Here is a 16,029-nt window from a genome sequence, read left to right as displayed (position 1 = left end):
TTGAGGTTTTTTGAAATGATGTAATTTTTTCCATATTTTGTTTAATTTGTTCATATTAGACCATCCTATGCTAAGTCTGCATTTTGCTTTTTCTGATTCTGTGTTGTCGAAGACTACCAAGATATATAAATTGCTTTACACATTCAAATATAGATTTTCTAAATTTATTGAAATTTTTTCCTCATATCTTCCTATTTTCTTGATTTTAGTTTTGATTAGATTGATTTTCATTCCAAAAGTTTTGCACTCTTCATTTTAAATTTTTATTGTTTTTCCAATTGTGCTCTAAATTTTGCAAGAAAAATAATATTGTCTGAATATTTAATGTGGTTGATATTCGTGCCATTTGTTTGTAGACCTGCTTCTTCAGCTATGGTTTTGCATATTTCTTCAATATAGACAGGAAATAAATTAGGTGAGAGCAGGCAACTTTGCATGACTCCTTTTTCTACTTTGAATTTGTCTGTTTTTATTTCAATAAATTTGACTGTTGCTTTGGTATCTTTATAATAATTCATAATAAAGGTTTGTATTTGTATTTCTGAATTTCATCATCATCATCAGCTAACACCATTTATTCTCCTGTAGGGAGTATTTAACTTTTGGAGACTTTGGGGGGGGGGGGAGTTTAATCTCCACCAGTAGCCAATTAGAAATAGCAAGCCCAAGACTATCATTAATATACCTGGCATATGAAGAGAAGAGGCTAACAAGTGCCACCATCTCATGGTCCCTAATCCTAACACTATGTTTACTGTTTGAATATAGTGTGGGTTCTACAGTTGATTTTCTTGCATTTACAGAATGAAAAATTCAAGTTTCTGGGAGAAAAAACCCACTTGTCCATTCCATAAATCGACTAACTCAGGTGCTTTTTCTCTTTGTCTCTTCATCTGTCTTTTACCAGTCTTCTTCCCTCTGGAAAAGTATCTAGTAATATTCTTTCCAATTTTTTTTTTTTTTATCTCTTGAATTGTTCCAGTTTCAATATTATTTTTATCTTATTTTTAGCAGTCTTTGTTTTTGTTAATTATTTTATATAGTCTTGTTATCGTTATTTTCATTGGCTTCTTTATACATTTTTGCTTTTACTTCTTACCAAGCACAATTTATACACAAAAAATACTCTACTTACATGCAGTAAGTAGGTGGTGTGCTGATGGTGGTCAGTGCTGTTATGTATAGACAAAATATTGAGTAGCAAAGATAGTTGGGTGTATGGAATGGAGTACGCTCAAATGATGAGTTACTGGACTTCTTGGAGATGTCACATAATAATAATAATCAACTAATAATTCTTATTATTATCTGCCTAAGCAGTCACCTGATATAAACCAAAATATAAATGGTCTATATGTTAAAAATATTTTTCTGAAAATGTTACTTATATTCTAATAAAATTCCAATTTTCTGCCTCCTCCTCCTTTCCAGTTTAAAATTCTCTTCCATTTTCCTTTTTTGAAAGACAAAGTACATCTTTGGTCTCTTCCTGATGCATACTGTATTCTTTGCTTATACAGCCTCAACTACTTGAGTCAAACTAGTCAATCATTCAGCTAAGGTTAAACATAAGTTTTAAAAGAGGTAAACCGTGAGTAGACATAACTATACATAATAAATAACGGAAAAACTCACGTAGAAATATTATTTAATAGTATAATTTTCGCCTGTGTGTCACAGGCGAAAATTATATTATTAATGTTTAATTTTTGTGCCTAATTGTACTGAAGATACCTGTGACACACAGGCGAAAATTATACTATTAAATAATATTTCTACGTGAGTTTTTCCGTTATTTATTATGTAAGGTTAAACATAAACAATATATATGAATTACATTTGTGTCCACCAACTTGATATGTCTGGATTAGATGACAATGCTATTAATACAGATCACTGTATTAAACAGCAGGACATAACTTTTCATTAAAATTCTATTAAATTTGCAAAGTGTTCAGAGAATTCTGTGAAGACTTTCTGCATTGATCTCAATAAAGGTGATTCTATGTTAATCCTCAGTTTCAGAAAACAGTTATCTGGAAAATGAACTTTATTTAATACCCTACTATAATGAACGAATACTATAATGAACTAACAAAGAGAGATGTCACTTTCAACTTTAATTGTCATTATTTAACTGATTTGAAAAAGTTTTCATTTGCTCTTAATGATGCTAGTGTTATATTAGAAAAATATAAGCTGTATAATGTATCTTGAATATAACCAATATAACCAAAATTAAAATTGTTACTAAGCTAATATTTTGGTGAAAGAAGTTTACAGAATGCATACCATTTTAGAATGCATTCTAAAATTACCCAATAATTTAAAGCAATCCCAAAACTCTATTAAAATAGGTAAATTTTGTTCTCAGGTGGGAATTCTTCTTACCTCAGTCACTCCCAGCAGTGTATATTATTACAGCATTCATGCTTCCCATTCTCAAACATTATGCCAAAACTGCTGACCTACTGATACAGTAGATCATCTCTTGCCCATCAACTGGAAAATTAAGTGGCAAAAGATGATTATCCCCTTTGAAGCTCATTCAAGTTTACCCATCATTTTAAAGAACTCCTTATGTTATTTCAATAGTATTCTCTTTATTCTGATACAAGTTGTGATGATGGTAAATGTTACTTTCACTGAAATATTACCTTAGTAAACAATTTTACTTTCAATACTGTTTCATGATCAGTTTAGAACAGTTTTATATTTGCATAAAGCACTTTACTTCATGCAGGTGATAATGTACTCCTTAATACATCCAGTGCATCTCAATAGGATTCTCTAACTAAACTAAACAACAGCTGTAACAAATTCTGTGAGGCTGTCTTATGAAAGCCAAACTGAAACAAAATTAACTTGGTATCCATCTCTGACTTCTGAGAAATAATTATAAAGAATAAAAACATTCAGAATTTGTTTCTGTTACTTTTTATAAATATATATATTTTTTTCTTTCCTTTGACTGCTTTAAATTACTGACACTTTTAAAGTATTTTACATTTTACTACTGAAACAACATTCATCATCATCAAATTCTGGACATGTACCCTCTCAAGGGGTGTACAGGATATGATAGGATATGAAAAATTTACATCATTACTAACTTCCTATCTCTAATTTTTCTCCAAATCAATCTATTACCTGTCAAGACTCCACATTGTCAAATCTTATATTTATATCTTATAAGGCATTTTTTACTGTATCAATCCACCTATATCTTGGTCTTCCCTAGGTCATTTTCCTGCCAACCTGGCAGAGAACACTTGTTTTGCTAATCATTCCACTCCCATTCTGTTTAAGTGACCACCATACCACCTGAGATTAGCTCTGCTAACACATTCTTGGATGCTAACAATGTCAAATTCTTTCCTAATATCCTCGTTTTTAATATGATATTGCCATTGATGCCATCTGTTCACGCCTATAATCTTTCTCAGGACTCTCATATCTGTGGTCTCTAGTCTTTGGTCAAGTGTTTTACTTCTGACCCAGCTCTCAGATCCATAAATTAAAACTGGTTTGAACACTGTCTTGTATACAGCTAATTTAGTGTTCCGACTAATTTCTCTCTTATTCCATATGAATTTATTCAACTGACTTCCAACCATACCAGCTTTGCTGATTCTGTTGTCTATTTCCATATTTAATTTACCATCTTCACTAAAGATCGTGCTTAAGAAGCTGAACTGTTTTACTTGTTCTATAGGTTCTCCATTCACAACGCAGTTGACATTTTCAATGCTTCTGCCTATTTTCATTGTCTTTGTCTTTTTATTGATGACCTTCATACCATATACAGTTATTCAATTTAGTCAAAGAATCTTGCAGTCTTCTAGCAGAATTATTTAGAAGTATAACATCATCTGCATAAAGCAAAGAGCTGACATTAACATCTCCAATTTTGATATCAGATTTAGTACCACTTTCTTTCATAATGTGATCCATATGGATAATGACTAACAGAGGGGATAATGTACATCCTTGTCTGACACCAGATTTAATATTAAACCATCTTCCTGTACTTCCTTCAATTCTAACTGCTGACTTACAACTCAAATAAACACTAAGTATTGCTTGACATAATGCCCCATTGACACCATATAACTGTAGCATTTTGAATAGCTTCTCTCTTGGATAACTGTAGCATTTTGAATAGCTTCTCTCTATTTAAGTTTTGTGGATCTTTCCAGATCCATAAAACTTAAATAGAGATCTTTGTTATATTCCCATGCTTTCTCAACTATTTGTCGTAAAGTGAAGATTTGATCCTGACAGCCTCTATTTGGCCTGAATCCAGCCTGTTCTTCACCAAGCTTCTCTTCCACAATCCTTTGCAAATGTTTCTCAAGTATATGGCATAAATCTTACCAGGAACACTCAGTAGAAAAATACCTCTGTAATTCTCACATTCGGTTTTATTTCCCTTTTTATATATAGGTACTATGAGAGCTCTACTCCAATCATCTGGAATTCATCCCTCTGTCCAGGCATTCTGAACTATGCAGTGCAGCCACTATAAGACATACTTGAGCATTTCGGATCGAATATCATCTACTCCTGCTGCCTTTCCACATTTCAGGCTTTTGATGGCTTTTTCTTCAAGTATGGATATGTATTCCTGACTACATGCCTGGTCAGTGTTTTTTAACACTGTGCTATCATCACTACTTGTTTAATTTAGCAATTTTTCGAAGTAATTACTCCATATTTCAAGGATATCTTTTTCTCCTGTTTTCATGTCACCTTTATCATCTCTAATTCCTTTTACAGCACTCTTTCTCTGTTTCTGAGCTTCTTCAACAATCTCCAGAATATCTTAAGAATTATAAACACGTTAACACAAGAATATTTTAATGTTTGCCAAATATTTCAGTCTGAAATTAACAGACTCTCCTCAGTGACTTGATAAGAACAGTTTTTACAAGGTGGAATACAAACAATTGATCATTCAAAAGTAGAACGAGCCACGTGATGTTACATTGCTAAGCATTAAAGAGAGGTAAATTTTATCAGAGTGATGAATAAATTATAGGTATTAATTCACAATTTCATATAACAATCTTAATTTATAAATTCAATTAAAGATAACATTAGACTAATGTAAGAATTAAAGATTCTTTTTTTAAAAAAAAAAAAAGAATGTCACAAATGTCTCTCAATAATAGACTCCAGAATATCTTGCCACCTTGATATTTATTTTCTATGTTCTTACCAAAGTCCTCCCATGACTTTTGTTTAGCTAGTTTTACACAATGTTTAGCTTTCTTACATTTGTCTCTGTATTCTCTAAGAGTACAAGCTGACTTATTTGCCAGGAATGTTTGATAAGCTTTCTTCTTTTCCTTCACTGCCTCTTTAACTTCCTGTGTCCACCATGGAGTTCTGATTTTTCTATCCTTGCAGACAACTTCACCACATGCCTCTCTGGCTGAATCAATCAATATTTTCTTCCGTGCTTGCCACTGAATCTCCAAGGTTTGGTTCCTGTTCACAAACTCTTTCATTTTTTCTTGAATAATGTTTGTGTATAATGTCTACAGTTCACATCTGAGAGCTGCTCAACTTTTATTCGCTTTAAAACTTTCTTACATGTTTGTCTTTTCAATATGAAATTCAATTTTATCCTGCTCAACACTAAATAGTGATCACTTCCAATTTCAAACAATTGAAATAACATATTTCAATAGTAAATAAAACATTTCACTACTGAAATAACATATATCATCCATGCTATTTCAACAGTATTCTCTTTATTCTGATACAAGTTGTGATGATGGTGAATGTTACTTTCACTGAAATATTAGCTTAGTAAAAAATTTTACTTTCAATACTGTTTCATGATCAGTTTAGAACAGTTTTATATTTGCATAAAGTACTTTGTTTATGCAGATGATGATGTACTCCTTAACACATCCAGTGCATCTCAACAGGATTCTCCAACTAAACTAAATAACAGCTGTAACAAATTTGGAAATAAAACAAAATCAGCAATAAAAATACCAAAACTATGAAAATATGCAGGAACATAAAAAAAAAAAAAAAAAAAAAAAAACTTTGGTTGCATTTTCAATAGAGAAACTACAGAACATGTAAAATATTTCAGCTATTTAGACACAGTTTTTAGTGAAGATAACAAATTAAATTTGGAATTAAACAATAGAATAAGAAGCTGGTATCGTGGGCATCAAGTTGAATAAATTTATATGGAATAAGAGAGAAATTAGCCAAAACACCAAACTAGCAGTATACAAGACACTGTTACCCAATTTTAACTGGGTAACACACAACCCAGATTTTAAGTTAAGGATGTGAGAGCTGGGTTAGAAATAAAACACCTGATCACAGATTAAAGACCACAGATATGACAGTTATGATAAAAATTAGAGGCCTGAACAAATGGCATCAATGGCAGAATCATATTAAATATGAAGATATTAGGAAAGTACTTGACATTCTTATCATTCAAGAACGTGTTAGCAGGGCTCATCTAAGGTGGTATAGTCACTTAAACAGAATAGGCAAGCTAAGGTCAGCAAAATAAGTATTTGATGCTAAAACAGTAGGAAGAACCAGAGGAAGACCAAGATTTAGGCAGACTGATTTGGTCAAATGTGCCTTAGAAGACCAAATTAGATATAACAATACTGGAGTGCTGACAAGTGATAGACTAATATGGAAGAAAATTGTTGATAGACGATTAGCTGGTTGTTTGTTTAGGATTTACTGGTGAAGCAACTCAGGTTATGAGGCCAGTACATTATGGCTATTAATTGCATTTGTTTCTATGGCTGGTTTGTCTATTTTGTGGGATGAAAAACCCCCAATTGAAAAACCCTTCAATTGCATGATAAAGGTTCTTCACATCTAGATGGGATTTGAACCCAGATCTTTCTAACCAAGGAAATCATTGATACTGAATGAGCTACTTAGGAGATTAGTAATAATGTTAACTTAATCATAAAGATTGTCATATTACCCTGTAAATTCCTTGAGGGTATATATATCAGGAAATTTATGATGATAAAGATGATGGATATTCCAGTCAAGTATTTCATCCTGATGTTTTCAGGATGAAATACTTGACTGGAATCCAGCTAGCTGACTTTCAGTTGAAAAAGCTCTCATAATTATGTCCAAATTGGATTAAGGCCATTCAATCTCTGGTGGTTGGAAATTTGCATTAAAGTGACTTTAGAAATAAAGATTTACAGCAACTAATTTTTCTTATTAACAAAATGCTTATTCAAACTTCTAATAAAACCATCATCATCATCATCATCATCATCAAATTCCTGCCATGTACCCTCAAGGGGTGTACAGGATATGACAGTACTACATGAAAAAATTACACCATTACTAACTTCCTATCTACAATTTTCCTCCAAATCAGTCTGTTACTTGTCAAGACTCCAACATTATCAGATCTTATATTTCTATCGTCTAAGGCACTTTGTACCGTATCAATCCACCTATATCTTGGTCTTCCTCTGGGTCGTTTTCCTGCCAACCTGGCAGAGAACACTTGTTTTGCTAATCTTTCCTCTCCCATTCTATTTAAGTGACCATGCCATCTGAGATTAGCTCTGCTAACGCATTCCTGGATGCTGACAATGTCAAGTTCTTTCCTAATATCCTCATTTTTAATATGATATTGCCATTGATGCCATCTGTTCACGCCTCTAATCTTTCTCAGGACTCTCATATCTGCGGTCTCTAGTCTTTGGTCAAGTGTTTTACTTCTGACCCAGCTCTCAGATCCATAAGTTAAAATTGGTTTGAACACAGTCTTGTATACAGCTAATTTAGTGTTCCGACTAATTTCTTTCTTATTCCATATGAATTTATTCAATTGACTTCCCACGATATCAGCTTCTGATTCTGTTGTCTATTTCTATATTTAGTTTACCATCTTCAGTAAAAATTGTGCCTAAGTAGCTGAAATGTTTTACTTGTTCCACAGGTTCTCCATTCACAACACAGTTGACATTTTCAATGATTCTGCCTATTTTCATTGTTTTTGTCTTTTTATTGCTGACCTTCATACCATATCTATTACAACAGCTATTCAATTTAGTCAGAGAATCTTGCAGACTTGTAGCGGATTTATTTAGAAGTATAACATCATCCGCATAAAGCAAAGAGCTGACATTAACATCTCCAATTTTGATATCAGGTTTAATACCACATTCCTTCATAATGTGATCCATATAGATAATGAATAACAGAGGGGATAATGTACATCCTTGTCTCACACCAGATTTAACATTAAACCATCTTCCTGTACTTCCTTCAATTCTAACTGCTGACTCACAACTCAAATAAAGACTAAGTATTGCTTGATATAATGCCCCATTGACACCATATAACTGCAGCGTATTGAATAGCTTCTCTCTTGGCACCTTGTCATATGCCTTTTCCAAATCGACAAAACTTAAATACAGATCTTTGTTATATTCCCATGCTTTCTCGACTATTTGTCGTAAAGTGAAGTTCTGATCCTGACAGCCTCTATTTGGCCTGAATCCAGCTTGTTCTTCACCAAGCTTTTCTTCCACAATTCTTCTCAACCGTTTCTCAAGTATACTTGCATAGATCTTGCCAGGAACACTCAGTAGGGAAATACCTCTGTAATTCTCACATTCAGTTTTATTTCCCTTTTTATATATGGGTACTATGAGAGCTCTACTCCAATCATCGGGAATTCGTCCCTCTGTCCAGGCTTTCTGAACTATGCAGTGCAGCCACTGTAAGACTCTTATACCACCATACTTCAGCATTTCTGGTCGAATATCATCTACTCCTGCTGCCTTTCCACATTTCAAGCCTTTGATGGCTTTGATGGCTCAAGACTAAATAGTGATCACTTCCAATTTCAAATCCTCTGTACACTCTGGTGTCCTGCACCAGGGAGAAAACATCACTATCAACAATAACATAGTCAATGAGACTTTTCTTATTCCTAGCCTCTTCTCTCCATGTGAATTTGTGCACATTTTTATGTTGGAACATGGTGTTAGTAATAACCAGTCCATGTCCTGAGCAGAAATCCAACAGATATTTGCCATTATTATTAGCTTTGCTCTTTTCTCCAAATTTTCCCAAAATATTTTTGTATGTCTCACAATCATTTCCTACTCTACTATTTAGATCCCCAACAAGGACCAACTTTTCCTTTTTCATTGTGTCAGTTGCTTTTTCTAAAGCCTCAAAAAATTCCTCCACTTCTACCTTAGTAAAACCTTCTGTGGGACCATAGGCACAAATAAGTCTCATTGTCCAGTTCCCCATTCTCATATTTGCCCACATTACTCTACTTGAGACTGACTGCCATTCAAGAAGATTAGCCTCGTATTTTGTGTTGAATACTATGGCTACTCCTTCTTTTCCTTGATTGTTATTGCCTGAATATAACATTTTGTATTTATTGCTCAGAAAGATCTCACCAGTTTTGGTCTTTTTTGTTTCAGTCACCCCTATTATGTCAATCTGGTACTTATCTAATTCCTCAGCTAGCTCCATTTCTTTGCCATTCAGGCTTCTTACGTTGATAGTACCGATCTTTAACTCTGGTGATGTTGAGTTGGGGTTTGTTTTCAGATTTGTTCCAGTAGCTGACTTTTTGCTGTTCGCCCTGGTTCCCTGGCGAAAACAACGGGGGACTTGTTTAACCGGGCGACGCCCCAGCCGGCATGAAATTTCTAATAAAATAAGAAATACTAATAACTACAAAATATTTCCATATCCATGTCTGTAATTGACATATTGGATTATATCCAACATAAACAAAAAAACAACAACAAATAAACAGGAAAAATTATATTTTATCAGATGTTTTTCTACATACAATCAGAAAGAGCAAAAGATTCATAACTAGGATTTCTTTTTCTTATGCTATATTTTCTCATATATACAGTACTTCTAAATGAGCTGCATACCTCTATTTGAATAAAAGGGAAAAACACTTTTACATGACTTAATAAGTTTTTTTTTTATTTATTTTTTTTTTTTTTAACAATTCCACCCATAAAAGGTTGTAAACCTATAGCATATTGTCACTGGGACTAAGAGTGAGAAAATCTGAGAAATCTACTACAGATACTGAACCTCGTACTTTTCTTAAACATTTCAGCTCCAAGAAGCAGCAAGACAGTGGTGTCACAGCAGGCAATGACAGTCATATACAACAGACACTACCATGCATTTAATGTCATGGTGGGATTAGAACTCACATTCTGGGAATTGGAGACCACTGACAGATCTGTTCAGTTAACCACAGTCTTGTATACAGCAATGTATACATGTTAAGCATAAATTTCTGTGTAATTGTAAGCATAAATGTACATACAATTACACAGAAATCTGAATATTATGTTCTTTATCAGTTTTTTCTTTATATGACTCCCACTTATAAAAGGTTGTACACCTATAGTGCATTAGTACCGTAAGTATACAGTATTTTGGTATTAGTACCATAGGCATAATAAAATAAATAAAAAAATCTAAGGCATTTTTCTCTAATTTCATTAATTTTTTTTCATATTTTTTTCTATTTTTACAATGCTTTTTACTTATTTTTACATTACAACTGCAGCTAAAGCCTCATTCTTTTCACAACTTTGTAGAAATCATGGTTTTCTTCTTCCACTCCCACAAAAGTGTACTTCCTACCAGCAGCATAATTTCCAGTCTCTTCTGCCTCTTTATCTCTCATCCCCTTAGTAAGATAAGAAGTCCACGAAAACTTAAAAACTACTGTCCACTCAATACACATGGTATATGGGAAGAACTTATAAAGAAGACAGTAAATGAGCATATTAGATGTTTAGCAGAAACAAATAGAACCATGCAGAAAAACAGAATGAAAGAAAAAAAAGGGCAAAATGGTGCCGAGTGATTTGAGAATAGCAGTGTATGGAGATTCCATTATTAGAGGACTGGTTAATAAGAGAGTCCATAAGGTCTGATATCCAGGAGGGAGAATGAGCAAGATAATTCATGCTTTGGACAAGATGAGGAAACCAGCAAGAGAATTAGTGGGGACAAATGATTTAAGTGAACTTAAGGAGAATGTAAAGGTGAATATTAGGTGGTTATTGAGGAGAGTGAAAGACAACAGTATAGTGGGAAAGGCTGTCAGTGTGTGGAAGTATAATAATGATGAGTCGAGAGGGAGAGCCAGAACCATGAATGGTATGATAGCAGAACTATGTGAGGAGAAGGGAGTACAGTTTGTGGACATATGGCACATATTTGAGGGAAGAGTGGAATTATACAGACATGATGGATAGCTGCAACCCTCTCAAAAGAGGAGGCCACAGAATTAGATTAGATGGATAGCATTTGAGCTTTTGGAGTGAGTGAGCCAGAGAAACAATGGCCAGATGGAAGTGCTGTGTGTAATGCAAGAAAGAGAACGGAAGTAAGAGATGAAGTGAAAGATTGGATAATGACAACGATACAGAGATCCCTGACGTGCAGAAATAATTTGGTTGATACCATTGTATAATGCTTGATCAGGCCTCATATGGATTACTGTGCACAGATTTGGTCACTTGGTGTTCATGTGATGAGGATATGTTAGAAAGGGCCCAGAGAAGATTCACAAAGGTATCAGTGGTCTTCGGAATGTAGCATATGAGGAACAATTGAGAGAATGTAAATTGCAAAGCCTTGTGAATAGGAGGATGGGGATATGATCAAAACATATAAGTTAGTCAGAGGTTGTTATCAGGTTGACATGGAAGAGATTTTTCATAGAATGGGAGAGGCAAGTAGAACAAGAGGATATCCCTGGAAACTGCATAAGGAAGATATGAGCAGGAAAGTGAGAAGCAAGTTTTTTGCATGGAGAGTGGAATACATTGCCTGAGTGTGTCATGAATGTAGACACATTGAATTAGTTTAATGCATGGTTGGATGAGATTGGATGTATGTTAGTGTACCTCCCACAACAAGTCTCTGACTCCATGGAGGTCAGATGTTAATAACAATGATATACAAAAAGTTAGTCACCTTCAGTGACCTTTTTTTTTTATTTTGAATTTCTGCTTGTACTGTTTTTTTTTTAAAAAACAGAGTATTTAAAAAATGTAGTATGCATTTTTATTTAATAACCAGACATTAAGGCACTAAAATTTAATTAAAGTGAAAATGAACAAACTGCAAACTTACGTTTTCAAGTTTACAATTGCAAATGGAATACCAGTTGGAGTGTTGAAAGCTGGTAATAACTTTTGTGCTATTTGTTCTGCTTTTTCTTTGAACATCTGTATAAAAAAAAATAAAAATAAAGAAAAAATTTAAGGCAATTTATTTTTAATAAATAAATAAATCTTGTCATGAATTGTTCAATTTTTGAGCTTATGTAAATTACTAAAATACCAAGAATAAATATTTGGTTTAAGTCTTGATGTCCTTAAATAAATGAAATGAATATCTGGCTGCAGCACTTGCTCTTTTCATTCATTTATTCTTAAAGAGATGTTCAGATAGGGATGGGGATTTTTTAGACAATAAATCAAGAGTATAATGTCTACAACTAAATGCAGTTCATCTTTCCTTTTCTTTACTCATAAATATTTGGTAACTCAACCATGGAAGATTCAATCAAAACCTATAGTACCAACAGCATTGTGGATGAACCAAGAGTTAAAATAATTACCAGAAGAATGCTCTGTAGTCCACATACAGTTTTTGCCACACTAGTGTAAATTAAAGATACCAAGAAATTATATACTTGATTTAATCCTTTATCCAAATGTAAGCAAACAAAGTTTGCACCTGAAGTATTTTCAGGATTGAGGCAACTCATATATATATAGAAGCTAATAACTTCACATCACTAATATGACTAATATCACAACAAAAATATGACTTCTGCATTACTTCAACCTTAGTATCACCTCTGGGTCTGGCTCCCACTGATGAGACCGCAATAAAGGTTGAAACCGGTTTGGGTAGTGACCCTGTATAATGCATAGTATTATTCATGTCCGCAAGGATATGTGCTTTGCATTATGGGATACTAAGGCAAATGGCTTCTATATGCGAGTTGCTCCAGTCCTGAAAATAAATAATTTCCTCAATCAAATTTGTAGTCTAGCTACCTGAATGTCTTAATAGGTGTCCTATCATGTTACTTCTCCTTTTTTTCTAATGTATATAGTATGTCATCTTTTTTTTCTGCCTTTCTTAATACTTCTTTATCTGTAACTCTTTCTGTCCATGTGATCTTCAGCATTCGATGCCAACACTACATCTTGAATACTAGAAGTTTTGATTTGTCTCTTTTTTGGAGGGTCCATATCTAATCGCAGATCATCCATGGATGTCAGCTTTGTGAAGTGGCTCTGTAGACTGTTTTTGTAGAAATAGGGGTCTTCAAGGTAGATATTGAGTACAGCTGTTACTTTTGCTGGAGCAGCAGTTCTGTGTTGTTTAGACACAATCCTTGTTAGTGTTCATGCAATTTTGGTTTTCAGCCACTATTCTTCTTTGCCAAAGAAGTCTTGCCTTTGTCTATGCAATCATAACTGGAGACTGTTGCTCTTAACACACTGACCAAATGGGTTGTTCTGGTTACAGATGCTCCTACTAAATGAGCTCCCACAATATGTCCTCTTTGAAAGTCTGACAAGTCACCCATTTCACTGACGGATCAGACCTAACTGCTGAACACAACTTTTACTACACCTACATACAACCTAGAGAACACAAACAAAGAAAAACACAACAAATGATATTCATATTTTTGTTTGTGTTTAACAGTGTAGCACACACTAATAACACCCCTATAACAATGGTGTTCACATTATTTTGTCCAAGCCCATATGTATATTAACATATGAAATTTTTATTTTAAAAATTGATAAACACTGAATGTAATAAGAAATATTTTTGAGTGACATGTCGATTATATATTTCAAATAGCTTGGGATATTATATAACATCTCAACTATTTGAGCAGCTAATAAAAAACAAAAAAATTTAAAAACTTACAAAGTCTTCATAAAATCATTCTCTTTCCTGTAGGCAGAAAATTTCTTAAGCAACTTGTTTTGCCAAAAGTACACTGGGTACTTGTGTTATCTTTTTACTAGAGATGAAAATAAATCACTCGCTAAAATTTATATAGAACTGTGGGGGGGGGGAGAGATTACTTAAAATATCTGCACTCCTATAGCAAACTAACAAGACCATTGAAAAAGTTGGCTATAGTGAATTTCCTTTAGAATATCATGGCACCTGTAAGATGCCAAGCCAACCACGCTAGCAAGCACACACTGCTAACATGGATAATCCATTTTCTTCATTTTGCATATGACAGATTCTAATCCAAAAATGAATTGATTTGCTTATTTCATCATTTCTTCTATCAGAAATACAGGAAAGGATGTAATAAAATTAAATTAAAATAAATATTATGCTTACCACATCTCCTGTCAATGCATAGCATGACAAAAGTCCCCCAATAAAGCGGATATTGGTCTCGAAAACAGAAATTTCAGAATTCTGAAAGTAACAAGAGTAAGAATAACATTAATAAATAAGTATAATACGGAATGAAAAGTAGTTTTTCTAAGATAGAAAAAAACTACAGCAAACAGATTAATCAATATTAGGCCAGATAATTTTTTTTTAAATCTCATAATATATTGTCCATCCCTGCACTCATAACTCTCTCACTTTTTCTTCCTCCCCAGTATTCATCTATTCTTTTTCACTCATCAAAATGTTTCAATGAACATTGATGGAAATTATCCATATCTAATTTATGTGTGAATAACTTTCAGAACATAAATATTTACATGCGATATCTACTAATGCTTTTGTGACTATATTACAAATGTCACCAAGTAAAATTGCATGTGCTGTGAGTTATATAAAATCCAAGAACCAGTTATCTTCAAGGTTAGCATTTAATTTCAACTTTTCTTGTAATATCTGATAATTCTAAATCAAACAATCTTCCACAGAATGGAGTAATAAAATTCACTTTAATATCAAAATATGCAAAAATGTGTATCTCTAAACAAAGATGCATCCACTGACAAAATATCCAACTGCAATCAAAAGTACAAAATAAAAATATGCATATGTATATAATACAACAATATACATATGCCACAGTGCAATACTAATTTATTAATCACATTAACAAATTAAGGGGATAAAAATCCCTTATTGTGTAAGGGATTTTTATCCACTTAATTTAATTAACTTTGCCAGAAAAAATAGCTGTTTGGCTTTTCATCTTATACAATAAGGGATTTTTATCCCTTAATTTAATTAACTTCACCAGAAAAAATAGCCATTTGGCTTTTCATCACATTAACAAATATTTCCTTTTACATCTTCAGCATTAGATGAAGAACAAAATACATAAAAACAGTGAAAACACATGTTAAAATAACTGGAACCATTTTAGACATGCAACTGTGTAGTGGCTAAGATAAAATACTAGTGTGCATGTGTGGGTGGGTGTTACAAATAATTATTTAATGCATTTGAGAATAATAATTTCTCAAACTTCAGGATCTGAAAGGCAATCATTATGATTTAAGGCTTCAGCACTTTCTTTGAATAAATGTTATAATTTATAATTAGAGTTATGTATGAGTATTATCTCACTGGATCCTGTGGTTAGTACTGTCAATTCCATGTTGAGCCAGACCACATTTTGAGATCTGATAAGCTGAATATGTCTCTGAAATTCCCAAATTAAAAATTTACCAATCCTGCAACAAAGGTGATATTTCATCTTTCGGAGAAGATAAAATATTGCACATCTGGTTGATAAGTGGGAAGGAGGTGGTGGCGAGTTTGAATTTCTTCAGAATAAGTATTACATGCTCAGAAATGACCTTTAGATTAGGAAGAAGTCTGCAGACTTCTGACTCCTTGAAGGATGGTAAAAGAAACTGCCAATAATTTTTATGTATAATTCTTAGGTTATAAGTGCTGAATAGAGACATTTGTATTGCTTCTGACAATTCTTTCTCCAAAGTAAATTTGAATCTG

General features: G+C 33.2%; 1 protein-coding gene across 1 annotated transcript in view; it reads right to left on the bottom strand.

Annotated features, from left to right (window-relative positions):
* LOC150095982 (mannosyl-oligosaccharide 1,2-alpha-mannosidase IA-like) overlaps positions 1 to 16,029 on the bottom strand; it is a 233,187-nt gene that overhangs the window by 83,146 nt on the left and 134,012 nt on the right. The window contains 2 exon segments of the mRNA XM_090409444.1: positions 12,181 to 12,275; positions 14,440 to 14,520. Coding sequence (XP_090265570.1) covers positions 12,181 to 12,275; positions 14,440 to 14,520 — 176 coding nt within the window.

This window comes from Typopeltis vanoorti, chromosome 19, assembly GCF_054136105.1.
Source record: "Typopeltis vanoorti isolate ZY-2024b chromosome 19, IOZ_Tvanoo_1.0, whole genome shotgun sequence".
NCBI classification, from domain to species: domain Eukaryota; kingdom Metazoa; phylum Arthropoda; class Arachnida; order Uropygi; family Thelyphonidae; genus Typopeltis; species Typopeltis vanoorti.
Note: the sequence above shows the minus strand (reverse complement) of the source record. Positions and strands in the feature narration are given on the sequence as shown.